We start from the raw sequence: 22,096 nt of genomic DNA, 5'->3' as shown, positions 1-22,096 counted from the left end.
CTTCACCACCGTTTCTTTATTTATTGCTTTTTTTGATGATCAAAATAGCCTCCGTTTGGGAAGTGGGTTGGCTTTTTGACTTTTTAGTTTTTTTGGCTATTTTAGCCTGGGCTTAAAAGCTTGGTTTGGGAAGGACTTTTTGGCTTTTTGACTTTTTTGAGTTTTTTTGTGAGAGAAGAATGTAATGATTATGGGTTGGATGTGATGTTTTGTTTGTTATGGCTAAAATAGCCTATTTTGTTTTTTGTGACTAAAATAACCAAAAAAGCCTGCAAACCCATTTGTCAAACACAGGCTATGATTATCACTTTTTCAAGAGATGTGTAAGAGAAAAGAAAAATTAAAAAAAAGAAAAGAAGAGTAAGATTTAAAGACCAATGAATATATGAAAATAACCAAATATATTTAATCTTAATATTTTGTCCTTAAAAATAATTTTAAACCTGAATTTTTTAAACCTCAATAAAATTGGAAGAAATAAAAAAAACTTATATTAAGGGCGTAAAGAGGTAAAGCAGTGTGGCACCCATTCTAGATTCCTAGACAATCTTCATTACTTATTTTCTTCTTACAATTCAATTCCTGCGTCTTGTGGTCGATCAATTCAATTCTTTGGAGCTGAGATTCTCTTCTTCGATCCACAACAACCTCAATTTGTATTGCGAACTTGTCAATTTCTTCAATGTTTGTTTCGTGTAAGAAAATTTGGATGATGATGATGTTGTGTATTCGATAGTCATTTTCAATGTGTCTCTCTTTGTTTGATTGTTAATCAGTTTCGAAATCAATTTTATCCAAATTATCGTCTGATCTTTAGAGCTATGCATTCTCCCCTCTCCCCCCCCCCCCCTCTCTTCTAGGGTTTTGTTTATTTATGTAGATGTGATGTAGTGTAATTCTATTGAGTGCAATTGTGCTTGTCGAATGAAAGAAATTTTGTGAACAAAGATGAGTGGACTCGGTGTTACAATGATGGAGTCGAAGAAACTCGTCTACAGAAATAAGAAGATGAAAAGGAAAGAGGTGAAGGAATGAATGAGTATATAATTAATTTTAGTTTAAAAAAGAAAATGGTAGACGAAAGCTTTTATTCTTTGACTTGATTTGATGATGAATTTTGGGTTGCAGATACTGGAAAAGAAGAAAGAAATATATGAGATTATCAACGCTGCTTCTTCTCCCCACAAGGATCATCTGGCTTCTTTCCCGGCTTTTCGCCATTACCAAAGAAATGGTATACATTTTGCCCCATCTAAAATCATCCTTCACCTTTTAATGCTCAACTTTATATATATGTACTAGAAGGGTGGCACGCATGATGTATCAATTATATTTCTTTCTTAACTATGTTTGGAACGAAAATATTACAGACCAAAAAAGAATAAAGAAAAATATTAGGTAAAGGGTATTATGAATCAAAAATAAAAATGAAAGGTCAATTCAATACAAATTGAAATGCCCAAAGCATCACTATCAAATAAACAAGGCACTCATAATTTAAAAAAAGTACATTTAAAAAAATGAGAAATATTGCACGGGCATTCATAACAATATGAAACAACTACAGTTATTACACACATTTGAATTTCTATGAAGAAGCTTATAGAAGGAGAAGAAATAGTGGTATACTATACCTCAAAACACAAACATCCCAGTGTTCATACCATTGAATAGAGAACCTCATTTGTTTTCCTTGTCCATCAACAGTATGCAAACTGCTTCCAATCATTTCGATTTTTCTTTTGCCTCTATGCGGTAATTTTTGCGTGAATTGTGAGATTGGTTGCAAAGAAATATCTAGTGGTAATCGTTAATCGTTTGCAGGCTTAAGCCCAACCACGTAGAATTGTGAGAGACATGGGAATTAGGAAATCGAATATTAGTATCTAAAGCAGTTATATTTTGAAATCTGCATGAAGTAAAATTGTGAGAGATGTGGGAATTTGGAAGTTTGGTATTAGTATCTGAAGCATTTATTATTTGAAATTTGTTTGTTGTGACAATTAAATGTGTATTACGTGGGTGTATTATGTGGAATTGTTATTTTTACAAATTTGCCCATTGACAACTTCACTATCAGCTAAATTTCAAAATGGCTTCTGCCTTAATATAGTAGTATATATATGCTTTATAAATGCATTGTGAATGTATAGATATGTTGCTCTTATGTCTTTGTTTTTCTGAATTTAGAATTGCTGTGTGAATGCTTAAAAAATATTGACTGATAGAATAACTTCTTGTTCACTGATGGTTTGTAAGGCTGCTAGAAAATATGGGAAACGAAAGGAAGGCATAACCCTTAAACTTTTTTTTTACCTTATCTGTTAGGACTTTAGAAGAGCAAAAATTTGCACTCAATTAGTTCAAAAACAGCAATTTCCCGTAAGATAGAGTTGGATTTCTATCTTTTCTTTTTCTTTTTTCATTTATATTCTTCAATTCAGTTAACAACCACGTAAAACAGTTACAAAATTGACATATTTTTTATCAACAAAAAAATAAAAATATTTTCCAGATTAATTTTTTTTAAAGGTATTTTATTTGTTTTTTCTTCATTTTTTTATTATTTGGTTTTACTTCTTTTATTTGGTCATCAGTGGAAAGTTATCTACCAAAAAGTTTTATTTCTAGATTAAGACCAATAGTTATAACTTATATGGTATTTTACTTAAACTCTTTGTTTTTTGTAATGTTCTTGTTGATTTGATAAGTATTGACTAGGTCAAAGTGTAAACTGAGCTCCCACTCCTTTCGATTTGAAAGTTAGGGCTTCATCGATTTCAATCTGAGCACACACCCTTTGCTGAAAACTATGTTGTTCTTATTTTATTTTATTTTAATTTTGGGCTAATTTCACTTTTATCCACCAAACTATCACTATTTTGTTTATTTTATCCTTAAAACTATCAATTTCATCTATTTACCTTCTAAATTTTCTTGTTTTTGCTCATGTGGTTCAATTGGAGACGATCGTACAAATCAATAACCGTTGAAACTTGATTTGATGGGTAAAATGGTAATTTTGTGCAAATTAGTAACTATTGAAGCTTGATTTGATCAGTAAAAGTGTCATTTCAAAATTTTAACAAGTTAAATCATACAACCAAACATTCATTTTTTTTTGCTGTTTCGAACAAACTACACCTCAACCAATTTGATGAGTATTTGGTTGTATGGTTAATTTGTTCAAATTAGGCTTCAACAATTACTAATTTGTACAATCGTCTCTAATTGGACTACATGAACTAAAATTAGAAACTTTAGGAACTAAATAGATAAAAAATTGATAGTTTAGGGATGAAATAGACAAAATGGTGATGGTTAAGGGTTAAAAGTGGAATTAACCCTTTAGGTTTATAGATCATCGTATATAGCTTCCAGATTAAGAATCTCAGGATGAAATTCTTATAATGGTCTTGTCGTGTTGATTTCCTAGGCCTGTCTGTATACTTGGAATCCGGATGTGGGGATAAGCTTTCCTCTCCTGTAAAGCAGTACATTCAGAACCTCCTTAAGGTAGCAGTAGTTGACATTTCATTTATTCATTCTTTTTTATGTCGGTAAATAATTGATATATATTTTTATTCTTACAGGCCAATATGGAGGGGCCATATGGATCTGAGTGGCCTTTAGCAGAGAAAGTGAAGCGCAGGGAAATGGTTGCTCCAGGAGCACGTTATATATTTGTCCTTGAGGATCCAAATGCAAATCAGGCAACCACAAGTGTAGAAACACAAAGGGCCTCTACTTATTGCATCAATGGTAGGGCCCCCATTGTTGGATTTGTACAATACCGATTTACTGTAGAGGAAGAGATACCTGTTCTTTATGTGTATGAATTACAGCTTGGGCCTCACGTTCAGAGGAAGGGACTCGGAAAATTCTTAATGCAACTAATTGAGCTTATTGCTCGCAAGGTACTGAATTCATTTTTCTGTTATCGCTTATTATAATAACGACTAGAAATATACTGAATAAAGAAGGTTTTACCTTAGGGGTCCTTGACAGGATGAGTTTCTCAAAGTCATATTAATATTTTTCTTGATAGACTTATGTTGTTTTTTGTAAGAGCCTTTGTACACTAACTAATTTGGTTTTCTTAAAAAATTTCTTTACCGCCAATGTAACAGTTGTATTTATAAATTGTGCATTAGTTTAGTGTGCTTAACTTTGTAACTTCAAATAAACTACTCAATGTATTTTGTTTTTGACATAATTTATTACTTTCCATCTTTTGTAGAACCAAATGGGTGCTGTGGTGCTAACTGTTCAAAAAGAAAACTTGTTAGCAATGAATTTTTATATGAGTAAGCTCAGGTAAATCCTCGAATTGATTATAGCAGTACATCTTATGCCTATTATTTAGTAAGATACAGTTCATATATGCATGATATTAATTCAAAACAAGGATTTTCCATTCCCTTTATGTAATGCTAATAATATGCAGCCAAGTTGGCTTTTTTAGCATTAGTATTTATGGGTTTTCTGGGTTATTTTTCAAATAGCTGGATTTGGACTGTAGGGTTCTCCCGTAGGTCGTCTTATGGTTGAAATTATGTTATTGGGTCATTGTATCTGTTTTTATTTTGGTCTAGAATCTTTTAAGTCATAATCTCAGAATTGGGAGAGTCAACATCCTGTAAATACTTGTGTAATTGTGCTATTCATAAGAGAGTTGAAAATTTTGAGGATTTGTTTGAAGCTTTTGTGATTTTGTATGTTGTTTTTGTAAGATTCCTTAAAGCTTTTCTGTATATTCAATTGTGTGTTAATACAAAGATTACAACTAATATATATGCAATCCTAACCCTAATCTAAAATAGGAAATAATACAATCAATCTAAAATACACAATTCCATAATTAACATAATATTCTCACAGTTTTTACAAGCTTACCATATGTAATTCCTATGGAGTTTTAAGTAGCATCCTGGAGATCCCTTTCTCTTTCACTTCTCTCTCTACCTTCTGAAACACTATTCTTAGATTACACTTCACAACCCTAGAAATGTCTCTTTTCAGCCCCCAAACCCTAGCCACTCATGCCCAAGTCAACCGTAATGCCTCTCCTTACCTATTGGCCTTTAATTTAACCTCTAAATCCATATTTAACCACTGTTCAAGCCTTCAAATTGTGCAAAATCTTAAAATCCTGCAACCTGCTTCTTCAAAAATCAAGCCAAACACATCTTTTCCACTAGAAATCCTATAAGCCCTCTATAACCTAAAACAGATCCCCTCTAGGGATCAAAGATGCAACCTTCGCAGAAGCAGAAACTCTCCTGCATGGCCATAGTTTTGTCCAAACTATTGATCCTTTTCAAGTCATCATATCAAACAAAAAGGGGTTCTCTTAGCATGATTAGATGGGCGAATGGTAATAATCTAGAACCTTGGCGCCTATGCTTTTTTATCCTGAGAAAAAATTTCTCAATATATGTTGAGTTAAAATTCATCATGTGAAGAGGGAAGAGACTTATTTAGCTGATCGTTAGGCCAACTTGGGTGTTGGGCTGCAGTCTTATAATCAGTGGATGGGGGGGTCTTCCATTCCAGAAGAGATTGTAATTTAACTCTTTCCCCCACTTATCATCTCTCTGTGAGACTTGTTCCCTCTTCAAGTCACCGCTTTACATATAGGCATTTTATTGAGAATGCCTTTTCGGGTTATAAAGGTCCCACCTTACCTTTCAAAAAAATAGTTGCCGAGCCGAAGGAGCTCTCACAAATAGAATTTGAGTACCACGGAGAAAAGCTAGCTGGATAAACAAGACGGGGATCGCCCACTCGCCATAATTCCTATTGTAGGGAGCCTTAGGCCCTAATTTGTTAATGTGTACTATGTTTTGGTGGCAATTGGTGGGTGCAAGTACAAGAAGTTAGAGGTTTTGGCAGTATATTATAAGGGTAAGGATTGGTAGATCCATACAAATTTTATTTTATACTCTTATCAAAAAAAAAAAAAAAAGTGTTGGTTGACCTAAATTAAACAAAGAGGAGCTTCAAGGGCTGTTTAAGCTTAAGGTCAGTTTGTCTGGTTTGGGTAATTTTGAATAGTTTAAGGTTAAGGTTGGCTGGGAAACTGGTTATAAATGAATAGGGACATGGGTACAAGAAGAGATTTAGTGCTTAGTTTAGAGTTTATGTGAGCTGAATAATGAGATACCTATGATTAGATCGAAGAACAACATGCAGTGGTTTTAGTTGCTGTGTTAGGATCAGATTGAGGAACAACAATCAACAGTTTTAGTTGTAGAGCAAATTTTGGAATAAGGGGGAGGATCTAGGTATTCTCACCTAGGTGTCCTAAGCAATCACACATAAGTAATGATGAATCACACATAACAGAAAATAAGCTGAAATAGTACGTACTTCATTCAATCATTTCCTCCAACAAACTAATTGTTAATGTGGGGAATGGGTTCTTGCAGTAGCGTACTGATGTGTGCCAATGTCTGTGGGCACTGTTGATATGGATCTTGTCAGTAGGTGATGTAACAACCAACATTTATTCTTTTAGAGAGAGTTTTAGAAATCTTTGATGTAGCTATCAACAATGTTGTGGTAGGAGAATGACTAACTTATTAACGTTAGGGTAAAAGAGCGAGTAGCTTGAGGGAGAGCAAGGCAACCAAGAAGAAATCGTGTTACGGGGTGACAATAGCAAGTATTTAAGTTCTGGACCATCTTCAGGTTTTTGACTTAGGATAATATGGATCAATTTTCAGGCCCTTTGAGTTACGATTCAGAAGATTGCAATATTGTCTTGTGGTCAAGTATCCATATCCGTGCTTCATAGATTATATAGTATGTCATCATTTAATATATTTTTGAATGCACAATTGGAAATAACGATAGGTGGACGATTTCCAGTGTCAAAACTAGTGAAAAAAGAAGTGTGGCACAATGCATGTTACACAAACTTTTGCTGGGAAAAATATTTGATATAATGCTATGGCATGTGGACATTTGACTGCATCACAGAGCAGTCTGATCCACATTCAAATCCGCAATGGGAATGTGAAAAATAAATTGTCATCATTGTCATCCTTTTTTAACTTGGGATATGCCAACCCATTATTTAACTACTTAATTATGTGCACGTGTTTGAATCATCTTTACTTTTTCTTCCATTGTATAAAAATATTACCACTATTGACCACCAGCTGGTAGCTTGAGTGGTATCTGTAGCTACCATCAAATGAGATGTGCAGGGGGTCAAGTACCATTTAGGGCAAGGGTGTGTGTCTACTTACAGAACAAGCAAAAAATAGTAAAAGAAGAACAATATTAGTACTACGAATGGCTAAGCAATTTTCTTTATCTTTAACATCCATTTTTCTATAGTGTTGTAACTCATGCTTGATTGTTAACATGGTGCAGGTACACAATATCAACTGTTTCACCATCAAGAGTTGATCCATTGGTAAGTATATATTTTTTTTGGATTGTAACCATCGGTAAGAATTTGTGGCACTACTACTCCTAGAATCGGTGATCGTCTTACTTCTTTCTTTTTTCTCTATAATGGTTTGATCTTGTGTATTACATATGCAGATGGGACTTGAGAAGAGTTATGAGATTCTTTGCAAAGCATTTGATCATGAAGCTAAAGCAATATTGGAGGTATTTTTCATCTCTTTGCATGTGTGTGTAACTTTGCACAGTGCACGCATATTTTGGCATGCCTGCCTGCTTGTTTTTCTTTTCTTTTCCTTTCCTTATTTATTTATTACTATTATTTTTAAAGGTTTTAGTACATAAACTGTGATATTACAACTACTGATTAGAGTTGTATTAACAGCAAATAATTGTTCCACTTCCATGGTTATTTATTGTATTGGAAAGTTACTGTTATATTGGATGTACATTTAAGGGCAATGACGTATGCAAAAAACAGTCTTTTTAAATGTATATCTTATGTACTAGAGACTGTTCGTGGATAGTAATGAAAGATACTGGAGGAAACTCTAATATGCCTTATTGACAAATAATTTTTCTTTTTTGCATGAAGGAAAGCGAGTGACATGGAGGTGAATGAATGTATAGTCTGATTCTTTGATATGTTTTGAGGTTCGCTCCAATCTGACTCTGCCAAGAGCTTTGTCACAATGTTGATGATGTTTTGCTTATTTTAGAAGAAGCAGTGGTATAATGTATATTTCATTATGAACAATCCGCCTGAGTTTCCATGTTGTCTACTATTATTATAGTTCTACTTTATGTAAATTAATAGGGTGCACTGGTACAATGGTTAAAACTCAAGCTATTAACTTTGAGGATGTGAGTTTGAACTTGAGAGGGCAACCACTTTGTGCAAATTATGCAAGAGCAATTTACCCATCGTAGAACTCATCTAATGAGACTAAATTGGATGTATTTTTTACCTTTTACTTTCTTGAAATTGGGTGAGTGATCTGTTTTTTTAACGCTTTGTTTGGTTGAGAGATTTGAAAAAATATTTGGAAATGAAAAGTGAAAAAATAGGTGAAATGTGAATAAAAAATGTATTTACATTTCATTTAGTTTTACATATGTTTTTCTTTTTTCTTTCTAAATTTCTTTTCAAATCCCTCAACCAAACACAGTATAAAGGTTGTGTACAAGATTTTCCTTTGTCCTTCAGAATCCTGATCATTGTTATTTTCCTTATGTGCATATACTGTGTTGAAGAAACCCTTTATTCAAACAGTGCAGTCTTGTTATATAAAAGTCTTTGCACCAACAATCTGTATGCCTTCAACTGATGCCTTGCCTTGAACATGACCAAATCATCTATTATAACAAACTTTAAAACTGCCATTTATTTGTTAAGCGCATTACGTGGCCATTTCCTGGGCTATTATTATTATTTTTTTTTATATTTTTGAGTTGCGGATTGCTAGTGCTGATTTGAATTCTAATGTGTTGGAGGTGTTTATAATGTATGGTTTCCTTAAAGCCCAATACTGGTTTGTGAAGGGGAAAGTAGGGGGAAAACATGGAAGGATGTGAACATTTTCAGTGAATATAAATAACTACTACTAGCTGAGAGGTTTTTTTTTTTTTGACGGATGAAATATAAATTAATTTTTTTTTTTAAATTTCCATATTTTTTCTTTCATTTTGTAAAATTTTCACTCAAATTCAATTTGATGGTGATAGGCTTTTTTAATGATTTTTTTTTTTAAAATTAAAAAATAAGAAGACCCAATAAAAAACAAAAGAAGATAAAAAAATAGTAGTTTTTTTTTTTTTAGTGAATTTTAAAAAAAAATAATCTTTTTACACAAAGGATCTTAAATAAAAATAAAATAAAAGAGATAATTTTGAAAAATAAATAAATAAAGACAAAATTAAAAAAAAAATTGTGATGCTGGATATAGAGAGTGAAGGAGAATTTTACAATAAGTTGCGCCACCTTAAAAAATTATATTAAAATAATATTTATTAACAGGTAAACTTTGTTAAAATAAACAACATAATCGACAAACTTTCGAATTATCAAATTTGCTTTGGATAAATTACACAAACCTCATCTGAGCGAGATTTACAAAAAAATATGAGTTTCATAATTTTGGTATAATTAAATTATTTTTTTAAAATTTAATTTATATAATATTTAATATCTTTTCATTAATTTTTTTTTATTGATATTATCATCCCTTTTATTGTATTTTCTTATTTATTATTTTGTTTCTAGTCCTTTTAATCTCACCAAAATTAATGTAATTATGTCAAATTTATATTTTATCCATTTTCTTTATATATTTAGGGGTTGTTTGGAAGGTGGGTTTGGGTGGGTTTGAGGCTAAAATAGTCACAAAAAATAAAATAGGCTTTTTAATCTCAATAAGACAAAAATATCACATCTAATCCATAATTATTATATTTTTTTTCTCACAAAAAAATCAAAAGTCCTTTCTAAACCAGACTTTTTAACTCCAGGCTAAAATAGTCAAAAAAATCAAAAAATAAAAAAGCCAACCCACTTTCCAAACCATGCCTTAGATTTTCTTTAATAAAAAAAAGTGCAGTTAGTTAACTAATTTGGAGATTAGCCTAATCTGCCTATTTCTATCCTATAACTTCAATATAATTTGGGAGTGCAATTTGGGGGCTTGGTGTGCTATCTCCAAGGTTCAGGTTTAACTTTCAATCTATCAATTTTGTGAGGGTTATAACTACTTAGATTTGTCCGACTCACATAAAGCAAGCTTTCTGTGTAAATTTTAAAATTAGTCGAAATATACATAAATTAATCTGAACTCTTGATCATTTAAAAAAAAAAAAAAAAAACTTGTATAGAATTGACATATATAGAATTAAGTTACCCATGTAGAGAGACGTATATGGGGAGTATGAGACGTTCAATTTTGTAACCAATGCTTACTAGTACTAATAATTATTTTATTGGACATGGAGTATTTTATTTTATTTTATTTTGTTGGGCGACGCAGAGCGACAGGCAGCCATTGACAGCGGCACTGAGGTCGTCCACAGCGTAGCTCTCTGGAGGTACCTCCTGCCCTTTCATCTCTTCTCCTCCTATTTCCCACCTTCACTTTTGCAGGTTGTTCACTTGTTTAATCTCATAACTTGTTTGGTTGATTCAATTGAATAATCTGATTAGTTCTTGTAGTTGATTTACTCGATTAATTTGTGAGTTGAGTTGAGATGGAAGGGTTGGTTGGCCTGTTAGTGTTAGGTTTCTTGTTGTTCCCAATTCATTTCTTAACGCTCCGTTTGGATCATTATTTGAATAGATACTATATTTGGAAAGTAAAATGTAAAGAGGTGAGGACAACACGAATGAAAGTTACATTTTTTATTTTTAAATTTCCCTTTTTCTTTCCAAATCTCTACCCCAAATTCATGATTCAAAATATCACATAATTCTCTGTGGGTAATGAAGCTATCCTTCCTGTTGATATGACATGGACGAAGATAATTTTTATAAACAATTGATGTAGATGAACTACACAAACAAACAGCCCCTCGAGTCACTCGAGGAATAGTTTTTTTCAAACAGGGGGGAATGATGTAGGTGACATTTTTTTATTCTTGTATTTTGTTTCTTATTTATTTTGGTATTAGTATTTTTTTAAGAATCTTTTAGTTTAGTATAGAATCCTAGTATCATTATATTTCTCAAATTGTGTTGATTTAACAAGTTTTCTATTTTATTAGTTTATTGTTTTCCAAGAATTAGGTTTATTATAAATAATGGTTGTAAACCTTAGTTAAAAAAAAGAAGCTTTTGATGATTTATAAGACCGTGAGTTGATGATATACTTTTTCTTTCTACCTTGGGTATTCTTTTGGGAATTAATCATTGTTGAGGCTTTATTCTCGGTATTCATTGTGAGTCAACTAGTCTAGAGAAGGATCTTGTTTCTGGGTATTCATCTTTGCAGCAATGAACCCAAAGATCGTTACTATTTCGCGTTTCTTGCTACATCACACTTTCATAAGGTACCCCATAATTATGGAGTCACTAAAGCAGCACATCACATGTTTGATTAAATGTTCCACTTAATGAGGCCCGTAATGGTGCATAATTAATATGAATGCTGCATACACAACAATATAATGGGTCATACAAAAATTACATGTACGCGTACATATTGATATATAACTGAAATTGCCAGCCAATATATATCTATATACACACACACATCCACATCATTGCTTGGTGGTAGTGACATATTCACATAGTTCTCTCATTCCAGTTCATTTTAGTTTGTGCATTCTCAGTCTCCAAATAATGCTCCATAATTTGTTGTAGGGTATGCTAGATGATGGCATGGCTCACGGTCATTGTTTCATTTTTTGTACTCTGGATAGCTTCGTTGTGCAAGATTCTTCACAAAACACGCTCATCTTCCAAGGCTACATTCTTAAATAATGGTGGTTAAGTGATCCTTATAAAGGATTTTTACACATTGTATTTCTTTAGGCATTTCTTGGTTGGCTTAATACCAGTTTTCCATCAAATTCAGGTGCAGGACTTCGCCGGAAAAATGCATTGCTGGTTATTGCCCATCCTGATGATGAGTCTATGTAAACTCTAAAATCTGATTTTTTTTTTTTTGGTTGCACTGTTGCATGCAGTTTTCATTGAACTTTGCAACTTTTTATATGCATTGAAATTAAATTATATTGCAATTCTTTTTACAGTTTCTTTTTTCTTTTTGTTGTAAAGATCATGGTTGTAAAATATCATTCTTGACCATTTTCAGCACTACTAAGATTATTATGTGAATTTCTTGTCCATAAATAGTGTTAAACTTACATTAATTAATAGTGTAATTGATGTTAATAGGGGTTATAAACTGGTCCTACCATTGTGGGTGCTGGGACGGATACAGACCCAATTCCTGGCATTATTTGCCCAGTGTGGCTGTCTCAAACTTGAACCTGTAATCTTATGCTTGACAGCTAGACCTTTCGTTGTTGGACCAGGAAATGTCCCATTATGTTGTGTTGATTTAGTGATTCCATAATTGTAATTTATTCAAAAAATTTTGAAATTCAAGACTTAGGTGGACTTCCTTTATTGTTCAAATTGTAGTTTATTAATTTTTTGTAGGGCTCTGATTTTGTATTATATCAAAACCATATATTGCATTCTGCAGGTTTTTTACTCCAACAATTAATTACCTTACTTCCAGGGGCCATAATCTACACATTGTGTGCATCTCAACGGGTAATACGTTGATTTTGTTTTATAGTCAATTATAGTTGCAAACCTTTAGGATTTAGATATGCCTTCTTGTTTATGAATAACCTTGGCTTTACTTGAATCAACTTATCATCTGTCTACAGAAATTGAACAATAGTAATGTAGGTTGGAAGGAATCTAAGGGGCTCGTATGTCAGCCACAGTGGTTAAGTCTGAAAATGTTTTGGTGAATTTTTATTAGGTGCTTCAGATTACTCATAAATAATATCCACTTAAAGAGAGTCAGATGTTTTAGTTAGAGGCACATGACTTATTACTAAATGCTGAATTGCAAGCTAGTTTTAACTTTAATCTTAAAACATTAATTTGTTACATTTTCAATTTTAAATTTTCATACTTGAATTTTCAACATTGTAATTGCTGGAAATTATGTTAATGTATATAATATGATAGTGGTGTTAGTGGTAAATAGTGGCATGTATAGAATATGATAGTGGTGTTGGTGGTAGATAGTGGCATGTATAGAATATGATAGTGGTGTTGGTGGTAGATAGTGGCATGGATATAATATGATAGTGGTAGATAGTGGTAATATATAATATGTAAGTGGCATACAATGGGTTATGATGATGTTTGTAATATCTCCTATATAAGGAGTGTCATTTGGTCTTGTAAGATAAGAAGTTTTGAATATAACAGAAATATATTCCTTCTTCCTCATATTTTCGGAGTTCTTCTTCCTCATATTTTCTAAGTTGGTATCAGAGCAACAAAAAAACACAGTAGCCCTAAAACCGTCATAGTCATGTCGGAAGTTACGTCCGAAACCACTTCAACCCCTGCCGAGCCACGGGTCTGGTGTGATTTTTGCAACAAGCCTCGCCATACACGCGAAACGTGTTGGAAGATCCATGGCAAACCTGTCAACTGGAAAAGCAGCAAACAAGGAGAGAAGAATCGTGGCTTTCCTACCGCTAATGAAGCCGATTCAGGTCCCTTCAACAAAGAGCAGATTGATCAACTCTTAAAGCTGATAAAATCCAACTCCTCATCCGGTACTCCTAGTGTTTTGTTGGCACAAACAGGTAGAAATCCTAAAGCCTTCTCTTGCCTAAACTTCTCTCCGTGGATCATAGATTCCGGTGCCTCCGATCACATGACTAGTTTTTCTCATTTATTTAGTACCTATTTCCCTTGTTCTGGTCATGACAAAATCAGAATAGCCGATGGTAGTTTTTCACCTATTGCAGGAAAAGGATTTATTAAACTAACTGAGAAAATTAATCTCAATGCTGTTCTTCACGTCCCCAACTTAGCCTGTAACCTTTTGTCTGTCAGTAAACTATCTAAGGATTCTAATTGTCGTGTTACATTTTTTGAATCCCATTGTGAATTTCAGGACCAGAACTCGGGGATGATGATTGGGCGTGCTAGGATGCTTGAAGGTCTTTACTACTTTGATGAAATACCTGTTAGTAATAAAAAAGCTCAGAGCTTTAATAGTACTAGTTCAATCTCTGTTCGAGAAAAAATAATGCTATGGCACTATAGGCTAGGACATCCTAGTTTTCTTTATCTGAAACATTTATTTCCAGAATTATTTAAAGGGATTGATTGTTCTTCTTTTCATTGTGAAAGTTGCATTTTTACAAAATTTCATCGCTCTACTTATTTGCCAAAACCTTACCAGGCTTCCAAACCTTTTTATTTGATTCATAGTGATGTTTGGGGCCCTTCTAAAATCACTACTCTTTCTGGTAAAAGATGGTTTGTTACATTTATTGATGACCATACCCGCTTATGTTGGATTTATTTGATGAATAAAAAATCTGACGTGAAAAATTTATTCACAAATTTTTACAATATGATTGAAAACCAATTTCAAACCAAAATTGGTATTTTACATTCTGATAATGGAACAGAATATTTCAATGAGCAGTTAGGTGAGTTTTTGGAAAAAAAGGGGATTTTTCATCAATCTACATGTCGGGATACCCCTCAACAAAATGGCATTGCAGAACGAAAAAATAAACATCTACTTGAAGTAGCACGTGCTATAATGTTTTACATGCATGTTCCTAAATATTTATGGGGTGAAGCAATTTTAACAGCCTCTTATTTGATAAACAGGATGCCTACAAAGGTGTTAACATACAAAACACCTTTTGATTGTCTCAAAACTTTTTTTCCTGACACGAGGTTGTTTTCTGATTTACCCGCCAAAGTTTTTGGATGTACTGCCTATGTTCATGTTCCCAGTCAATTTCGTTCAAAACTTGACCCCCGTGCTATAAAATGTGTTTTTTTGGGTTATTCCTCAAACAAAAAGGGGTATAAGTGTTTCGATCCTCAAACCAAGAAATTTCATGTGAGTATGGATGTGTCATTTGTGGAAACAAAATCCTATTTCCCCAACACTTCTCTTCAGGGGGAGACAAGTGGAGTAGAAGACCGTTTTTGGGATATTTCTATCCCGCTCCCCAATGTCATTTATCCTACACAAAAATCACATCTGTCTGATAATGATCACTTAGGAGAACCAAGTTCTATGGTGCCTAGTCAAGAAGATTCTTGTTTAGGGGGAGAAGTACTACAAAATGATCTAAATCCTGAGCTTCAGGTTTATACTAGGAAGCGATTTCATCTGAGGAATAATGACCCGAATGTCCATCCTAATGACCCGAATGTCCACCCGAGTTCTGGCATCGAAATTTTAGGTAATCCTATTCCTTCTATTTCCGACCTTGATGTTCCTATAGCAATTAGGAAAGGTGTCCGAAATTGCATTAAACATCCTATTGCAAATTACCTCTCCTATCAAAGACTGTCTAAAAAACATAGAGCTTTCACATCTAGGATTTCACACTTGTTTGTTCCAAGGAATATACAGGAAGCATTGGATGATCCGAATTGGAAATTAGCAGTCATGGAGGAGATGAATGCTTTAAGGAGAAGTGGTACTTGGGAGATAGTTGATCTACCCAAAGACAAGAAAACAGTTGGGTGTAAATGGGTGTTTACGATAAAATGTAACGCAGATGGAAGCGTTGAGAGATACAAGGCGAGATTGGTGGCTAAAGGCTTCACTCAAACTTATGGGATCGACTATCAGGAGACGTTTGCTCCTGTTGCTAAAATAAATTCCATCAGAGTACTGTTATCTCTTGCAGTAAATTCAGATTGGCCTCTACATCAACTTGACATTAAAAATGCATTTCTCAATGGTGATCTTGAAGAGGAGGTGTTCATGAGCCTACCGCCGGGATTTGAGCAGAGACTTGGAAGCGACAAAGTATGCAGATTGAACAAGTCATTATACGGACTCAAACAATCACCAAGAGCGTGGTTTGAACGCTTTGGGAAGGCAGTTATCAGTTGTGGCTTCTCGCAGAGTCAAGCAGATCACACAATATTTTATAAACATTCAAAAAACAGTAAAATTGCAATTTTGATTGTTTATGTTGATGACATCATTTTAACTGGTAATGATGAAGCAGAGTTAGCAGCCCTCAAAGAGAAACTCGCAAAAGAATTTCACATTAAGGATCTGGGAGCCCTCAAGTATTTCCTCGGAATGGAATTTGCAAGATCCAAGGAAGGTATATTCGTTAATCAGAGAAAATATGTTCTTGATCTCCTTGGAGAAACAGGTATGCTTGGTTGTAAGATGGTGGAGACTCCGATCGAGCCTAACTTGAAGTTACAAGCTGCTAAGGCTGAAGAAGTCAAAGAGAGGGAACAATATCAGCGACTTGTAGGGAAATTGATTTACTTGTCTCATACGCGGCCTGATATTGCCTTTGCAGTCAGCATGGTAAGTCAGTTCATGCACTCACCAGGGGCAGAGCACTTTGAGGCCGTTTATAAGATCTTAAGATATTTGAAAGGAACTCCAGGGAGAGGCTTACTGTTCAAGAAACATGGACATCTTCAAGTTGAAGTATACACAGATGCAGACTGGGCAGGAAGTGTTACAGACAGGAGATCAACATCCGGATACTGCTCCTTTGTAGGTGGGAACCTAGTTACATGGCGGAGTAAAAAACAGAATGTGGTAGCTAAAAGTAGTGCAGAAGCAGAGTTCAGAGCTGTTGCCCATGGAATCTGTGAAGTAATGTGGATTAAAAGAATTCTTGAAGAATTAAAGCTTTCTCACCCGACACCTATGAAGGTCTATTGTGACAACAAAGCAGCTATATCTATAGCTCATAATCCAGTTCTACATGATCGCACAAAACATATAGAAGTGGATAAACATTTCATCAAGGAGAAAATCAATGCTGGCATAATCTGTATGACCTACCTTCCAACAGGTGAACAATTAGCTGATGTGCTAACGAAGGGACTACACAAGAAGCAATTTGATAAGCTGACTAGCAAGCTGGCCATGGAAGATATCTTCAAACCAGCTTGAGGGGGAGTGCTGGAAATTATGTTAATGTATATAATATGATAGTGGTGTTGGTGGTAAATAGTGGCATGTATAGAATATGATAGTGGTGTTGGTGGTAGATAGTGGCATGTATAGAATATGATAGTGGTGTTGGTGGTAGATAGTGGCATGGATATAATATGATAGTGGTAGATAGTGGTAATATATAATATGTAAGTGGCATATAATGGGTTATGATGATGTTTGTAATATCTCCTATATAAGGAGTGTCATTTGGTCTTGTAAGATAAGAAGTTTTGAATATAACAGAAATATATTCCTTCTTCCTCATATTTTCGGAGTTCTTCTTCCTCATATTTTCTAAGTTATCATGCAAAAGTTTGCAGTATAAAATGTTAGTTTTATGAACAGCCCCTATCACGTTGAAGCAAGTTTGTTTGTTTGTTTTTTTGTTTTTTTTTGTGTGTATTTGTTTGTGTGTGTTACCAAAGCTATGAGCTCGCCTAATGGATAGGGGAAGTTCTTTTTTTCATGAATTGGTGCATCTGTGTTGGATCTTGTAAATATACAGCATGTTTGCTAAATTTTGTCTTTGTGGATGAGGCTGTGTAAGTACTTTATAGGTGCTACTTGTGTCATACTTCTTAAATAGAAAATGTAAAGATTTTAAATCGACTTTGCATTCTATCTTTCCTACAAATGTTATGTTCAAATACATCATTTCTTTCTTATTTTGTACTGCTTCAATGTATTATTTCTTGGCTTTTCTTAAATTTTTTTATAGTTTTGGCTGTTATGTAGGTAATGCAGATGGCATGGGAAACATCAGGAAAGAAGAGCTCTATCAGGCTTCTGCAGTCCTCAAGGTTATGATTGATCGGGCACATATTTTCTTTATCTACTGGTGTAATGCTAACCTCTGAGAATGAAAGCTTTCGTTATGCAAGTGTCATCTTTGTTGTGCACTATTTTTATATTATTTTTAAATTGTTCCTTTATCCAAGATTGATAAGCCAAAATAAGGATTTGAAATACAGTTCTAAAGATTAGCCTGTGTTGGTTTTTATATTCTGACATTTTGAATATGTTATTTAGGTTCCACTCCAACAAGTGAAGATCCTGGACCATCCAGATTTGCAGGTTCCTTTCTTAACCTTTGTAAATCATGTTCCATCTTTTGGTACTGTTTGAAATACAATATTAATGCAGAAGTTCAAATTAATCTGTTTGTCATTATTAGGATGGTTTTGGCAAAGTATGGAGGTGTGATTTATTGGCAAGAATAATTGAAGAGGAAATTCTTAGTCATGCCATCGATTTGGTAAGATATGTTTGCAGTACTCATCCAAGTTACGTTGCCGTGGTTTCTTTATTTAGTTTTTTTCCTGCCGTGGTTTCTTTATTTAGTTTTTTTCCTTGGTATATATTCTACACTTGCTTAGCTGTCTGATGAAGGACTGTCTAAACTTTTGGCTTTTCATTTTCCTGCTAATTGGTGTATGTTTGATCATATTCTGTTCCATACATTACTTTCTATATGGTGTTCTCAGATTATTACTTTTGATAACTATGGTGTTTCTGGTCATTGTAACCATCGTGACGTCAATCAAGGGATACGGTAAGTTGATTTTGGTTTTATTTTACTTTCTTTATTTTGAATTGCACTCAATCAATTTCTTGATTTCCTATGTTCAAAGAAATTTATATCAATTTATATCTCCAAGTGAGTGCCTATATCAATTTCTTTATTTTTATATCATGCGCTTGCAGTGCATTCACCCCGTCATATAAAAATAGCCAAAAGACCCTCGTGTGGTTTTGGAAATTTTGCACTTTACCTCCCTACTCTGAAAAATTCCATCCACAATAACAGAAAGTGTGTTATACTCACTCACTTGGAGAGTTTGACATAAAAAAAATAAAAAAAAATTCAAACTTTAAGTTAAGAGGACAAATTTGTCCTTCCTTTCATCATCTTCCTCTCACACAAAAAACCAGAGAACCCCTGCGGGTTGTCTTTTGTACCTCACCTCTTTAACCCACAGCACCACCACTCCTCCCACTCCTGCCACCGCCTCACCCCACCGCCGTCACTCCCAAAGTCACCACCACCACCTCACCCCCACTACACCAGATCCACACAAATCATCCCCTTAAAAATCAAAAGCAGAACAATTGCACACATATTCCAGTCAACCCAGAACAAGTGCACACACCAATCAACCCATCAAATATCAAACCCAAGTACATTAAAAAATAAAGAAAAAAAGATCAGCATGATCACACAGATCCCTCAGGTTCTCATCTCTGATTCACTGATTCTTTCAACACCCATGGAGTTTAAGGGGTTGATTTTGATGCGTCAAGAACTCAACTTGCTGAGTGATGTCTAATTGTTGGGGCAAGAACTTGACCTTGATGTAACACAACCCTTGCCAGAGAAATTTGATCAAGTGGTCCGATGTTTTAGGTGCATCTTCTATGGGGATTTGTGGGATTTAGCTTGTAAAGACCTCTTTTTTGTTAAAATGAATGAGAAAGTTTGTAACGAGCTCTTTGATTATTCCTTTTCTGCACAAATCAAAGTGACTGCCTTGTAACAAATACTGATAAAGTGATGCATGATAATTGCTTAATGGCATATGCAGGGTTGATAATTGTTAGAATATAAAATTAAGTTTAAACTTTTAGTTTAGCTTATAAAATTAAGATGTTTGGGTTAATATGCGATTTAATCGGCTAGTATGTGACTAAGATAAAAATATTGGCTTTTAAAATCAGGGTGTTTAGTTTAATGTGTGATTTAATTAGTTAATATACAATTAACATAAAAGGTTATATCTATAATAGAAGAGAGGGAAAGAGAAATAAGGTAGAGGCGTATTAAGGTCATTCTTCACTTACTGTTAACGGAATTAGTGTTGCATTTTAGTCCAAAATCACAAGAGTTCTCTTTGACTATTTTTAAATGATGGGGTAAACTGCTGCTCATGGGTCAAACCACAAGGGGGTAAAGTAGATTTTGCCCTTAATTATTCTAAATTAATCATGTTCTTTTGTTCTCCCAAGGAAATTGTAAAGGAAATGAATGGCCATAAAATTTTTGGATATTGAAGATTACATTGTTCCAGAATGTGCATAATAAAATGTGAATTGCTAGGGGCATTAGCATTTTTTGGCAACACTCTGCTAACTGTTATCTTCTTGGTGAATGTACCATTCCCAGAAAAGGCTTCTAGCACTATTACAATGTTATTTCTCTGGCATGGTTTGCATACTATAAATGTTGAGAATGCTACAATATTCATGGATTTAACCCTTTTTTTGTACTGTAAGCAGCAAGCTCTTGCGTGCCACTGCGGAAAGAGATCTTGAAGCTTGGGAACTTGTACGTTTTGTTTTCCTTCTTTATATTTTCCCAAATTTTCTTGGCATTAATCCACTCATCTGGTGTCCACCAATAAATAAATGATTCAAGTGATTCTTACAATCTGTAGATAAGGTGACAGGTATGGTTGTGAAATTCTTTTACACTGATACTCATTACCAATAAGATGTGAAGAATCTGACAGGAATACTATATTTCACTTGGTTTAATAAACTTTCCTCTTCATCATGATTTGAAATTTTATTTTATGTTGGTTTCCTACAATGTTGTGAATTCTGTCTTGTTATTTTTAGGTTAGTACCAATATATTGCGCAAGTATAGTGGACCAGTCGATATCTGGTTGTCTCTCATGTATGCCATGTATCATAAAAAAGGAGATTTGCATTGTATGCTGAATGAACATCCACGCAAAAGCTATATTGCAATGGCACAACACATGAGCCAGTGGATTTGGTATGTATGCTTTCATATCTACTTCGTAAACAAAGGGAAGAAAAGGAAGGTTAAAACCATCCTTGTTTTTTGTTAAACGAAATGTTGTTTGGTCTACATAGACGTTCATCTTCATACTTGGCACTGTTTGGGGCAGCTTATGCGAGCTGTTTATAACTTCTTTATTTTTTTTGTTTTTTTTAGAGAGTCCACAGCTTATTAACCAGAAATAACTTAACTAAACTGAAAAAAAATAAAAATAAAAAGATTATCTAAAAGTTAAGGCGAGGGTGCTTTTGGCTTATCCTTTCTAATTATTAGTTTTTAACTTACAATAAGTTGCACTAAACAAGCCCTATATCTATGCTGTAATTCTTTGGACAACTCTTAAATGTGAAATTTCAACTAAAGGGTTCACTAGACATTTTTATTTTATTTTATTTCTTAACTGATATTGATGTCTGTTCTGCAGGTTCCGTAAGCTTTTTGTGCTGTTTTCCAGTTATACTTACGTGAATACGCTGAAGAAGATCAACTAGTAGGTGCATGGGATAGGATACAGTGGACAAAGAAGTAACTAATGACTTATGGAGTACATCTCGTAGTTTCCCATATATTCTCCTTACATATTCTCGAATTTTAATCTAATTTTGAATAAATTTGGTTAAATATTTAGGACCCATCTCAACAAGATGAATGGTAGTCAATATTTAATTGTTGTTATATGCTGGTTCATCTGGAAGTCCAGGAATTCGTTCATATTTTGATGAAAAACAGCCTTTTGGGAAATTTGGTATTTTGTGGGATTTCGATGAGGCAGTGATTGCTATGGGCTCGTCTTCTAGATGGCAAACCGCACCAAGCAAAAGCATCTATGAGGATTCTATAAAATCGTTTGATGAAGCTATTGTTCCCCAGTTTGGTGCCTTCTCTTTTACCCCTAAGCTTTAAGCCTTTGCTGGTGAAAGATTTCCCTCCCAGAGGAATAGGGGTTGTCAATGATTGTTTCTCTATATTATAATTTTGTGGCTAAAGAACAGAATTTTGTTGTTACTTAACAAAGCAGTTCAGATTGGGTGATTCTATTACAGTGATGTACTTATTTTGTATTTCATTTTCACTTTATCTTTTGCATGTCATTCATACTTTGGGCATGTTATGACCTCAGGAGGGCGTGCCATGACCGGAGAGAATTCGTCATGTTAATTGAGTAATGAA

General features: G+C 34.0%; 2 protein-coding genes across 30 annotated transcripts; both read left to right on the top strand.

Moving 5' to 3' along the window:
* The first annotated feature begins 482 nt into the window (after positions 1-482).
* On the top strand, positions 483-8,348 carry LOC114272833 (Acyl-CoA N-acyltransferases (NAT) superfamily protein). 2 transcript variants are annotated; one of them, XM_082870608.1, is made up of 9 exons: positions 483-695; positions 861-1,023; positions 1,129-1,234; positions 3,437-3,516; positions 3,594-3,917; positions 4,241-4,317; positions 7,384-7,426; positions 7,558-7,626; positions 8,015-8,348. In XM_082870608.1, the coding sequence occupies exons 2-9, from the start codon at positions 949-951 to the stop codon at positions 8,024-8,026; spliced, it is 786 nt and encodes a 261-aa protein (XP_082726734.1). In that variant the 5' UTR covers positions 483-695; positions 861-948; the 3' UTR covers positions 8,027-8,348. The 2 variants fall into 2 exon arrangements, with proteins under 2 accessions (XP_082726734.1, XP_082726733.1); XM_082870607.1 differs by having other exon boundaries at positions 491-695; positions 8,020-8,348.
* A 1,678-nt stretch (positions 8,349-10,026) lies between these two features.
* Positions 10,027-21,992, top strand: LOC114272831 (uncharacterized). Of its 28 annotated transcripts, none has more exons than XM_082870586.1 (13): positions 10,032-10,125; positions 10,440-10,497; positions 11,768-11,889; positions 11,982-12,042; positions 12,618-12,688; positions 17,859-17,923; positions 18,153-18,197; positions 18,298-18,378; positions 18,608-18,675; positions 20,397-20,445; positions 20,739-20,899; positions 21,351-21,451; positions 21,555-21,992. In XM_082870586.1, exons 3-12 carry the CDS (start codon positions 11,778-11,780, stop codon positions 21,415-21,417), a joined length of 780 nt encoding a protein of 259 aa, XP_082726712.1. In that variant the 5' UTR covers positions 10,032-10,125; positions 10,440-10,497; positions 11,768-11,777; the 3' UTR covers positions 21,418-21,451; positions 21,555-21,992. The 28 variants fall into 28 exon arrangements, 23 of the variants coding, with proteins under 23 accessions (XP_082726709.1, XP_082726716.1, XP_082726712.1 ...); XM_082870587.1 differs by having other exon boundaries at positions 10,049-10,119; XM_082870583.1 differs by having other exon boundaries at positions 10,027-10,119; positions 11,768-11,892; positions 21,351-21,992.
* The last annotated feature ends 104 nt before the right edge of the window (positions 21,993-22,096 follow it).

Source organism: Camellia sinensis, chromosome 5 (assembly GCF_055761805.1).
Source record: "Camellia sinensis isolate YWXY chromosome 5, ASM5576180v1, whole genome shotgun sequence".
NCBI classification, from domain to species: domain Eukaryota; kingdom Viridiplantae; phylum Streptophyta; class Magnoliopsida; order Ericales; family Theaceae; genus Camellia; species Camellia sinensis.
Note: the sequence above shows the minus strand (reverse complement) of the source record. Positions and strands in the feature narration are given on the sequence as shown.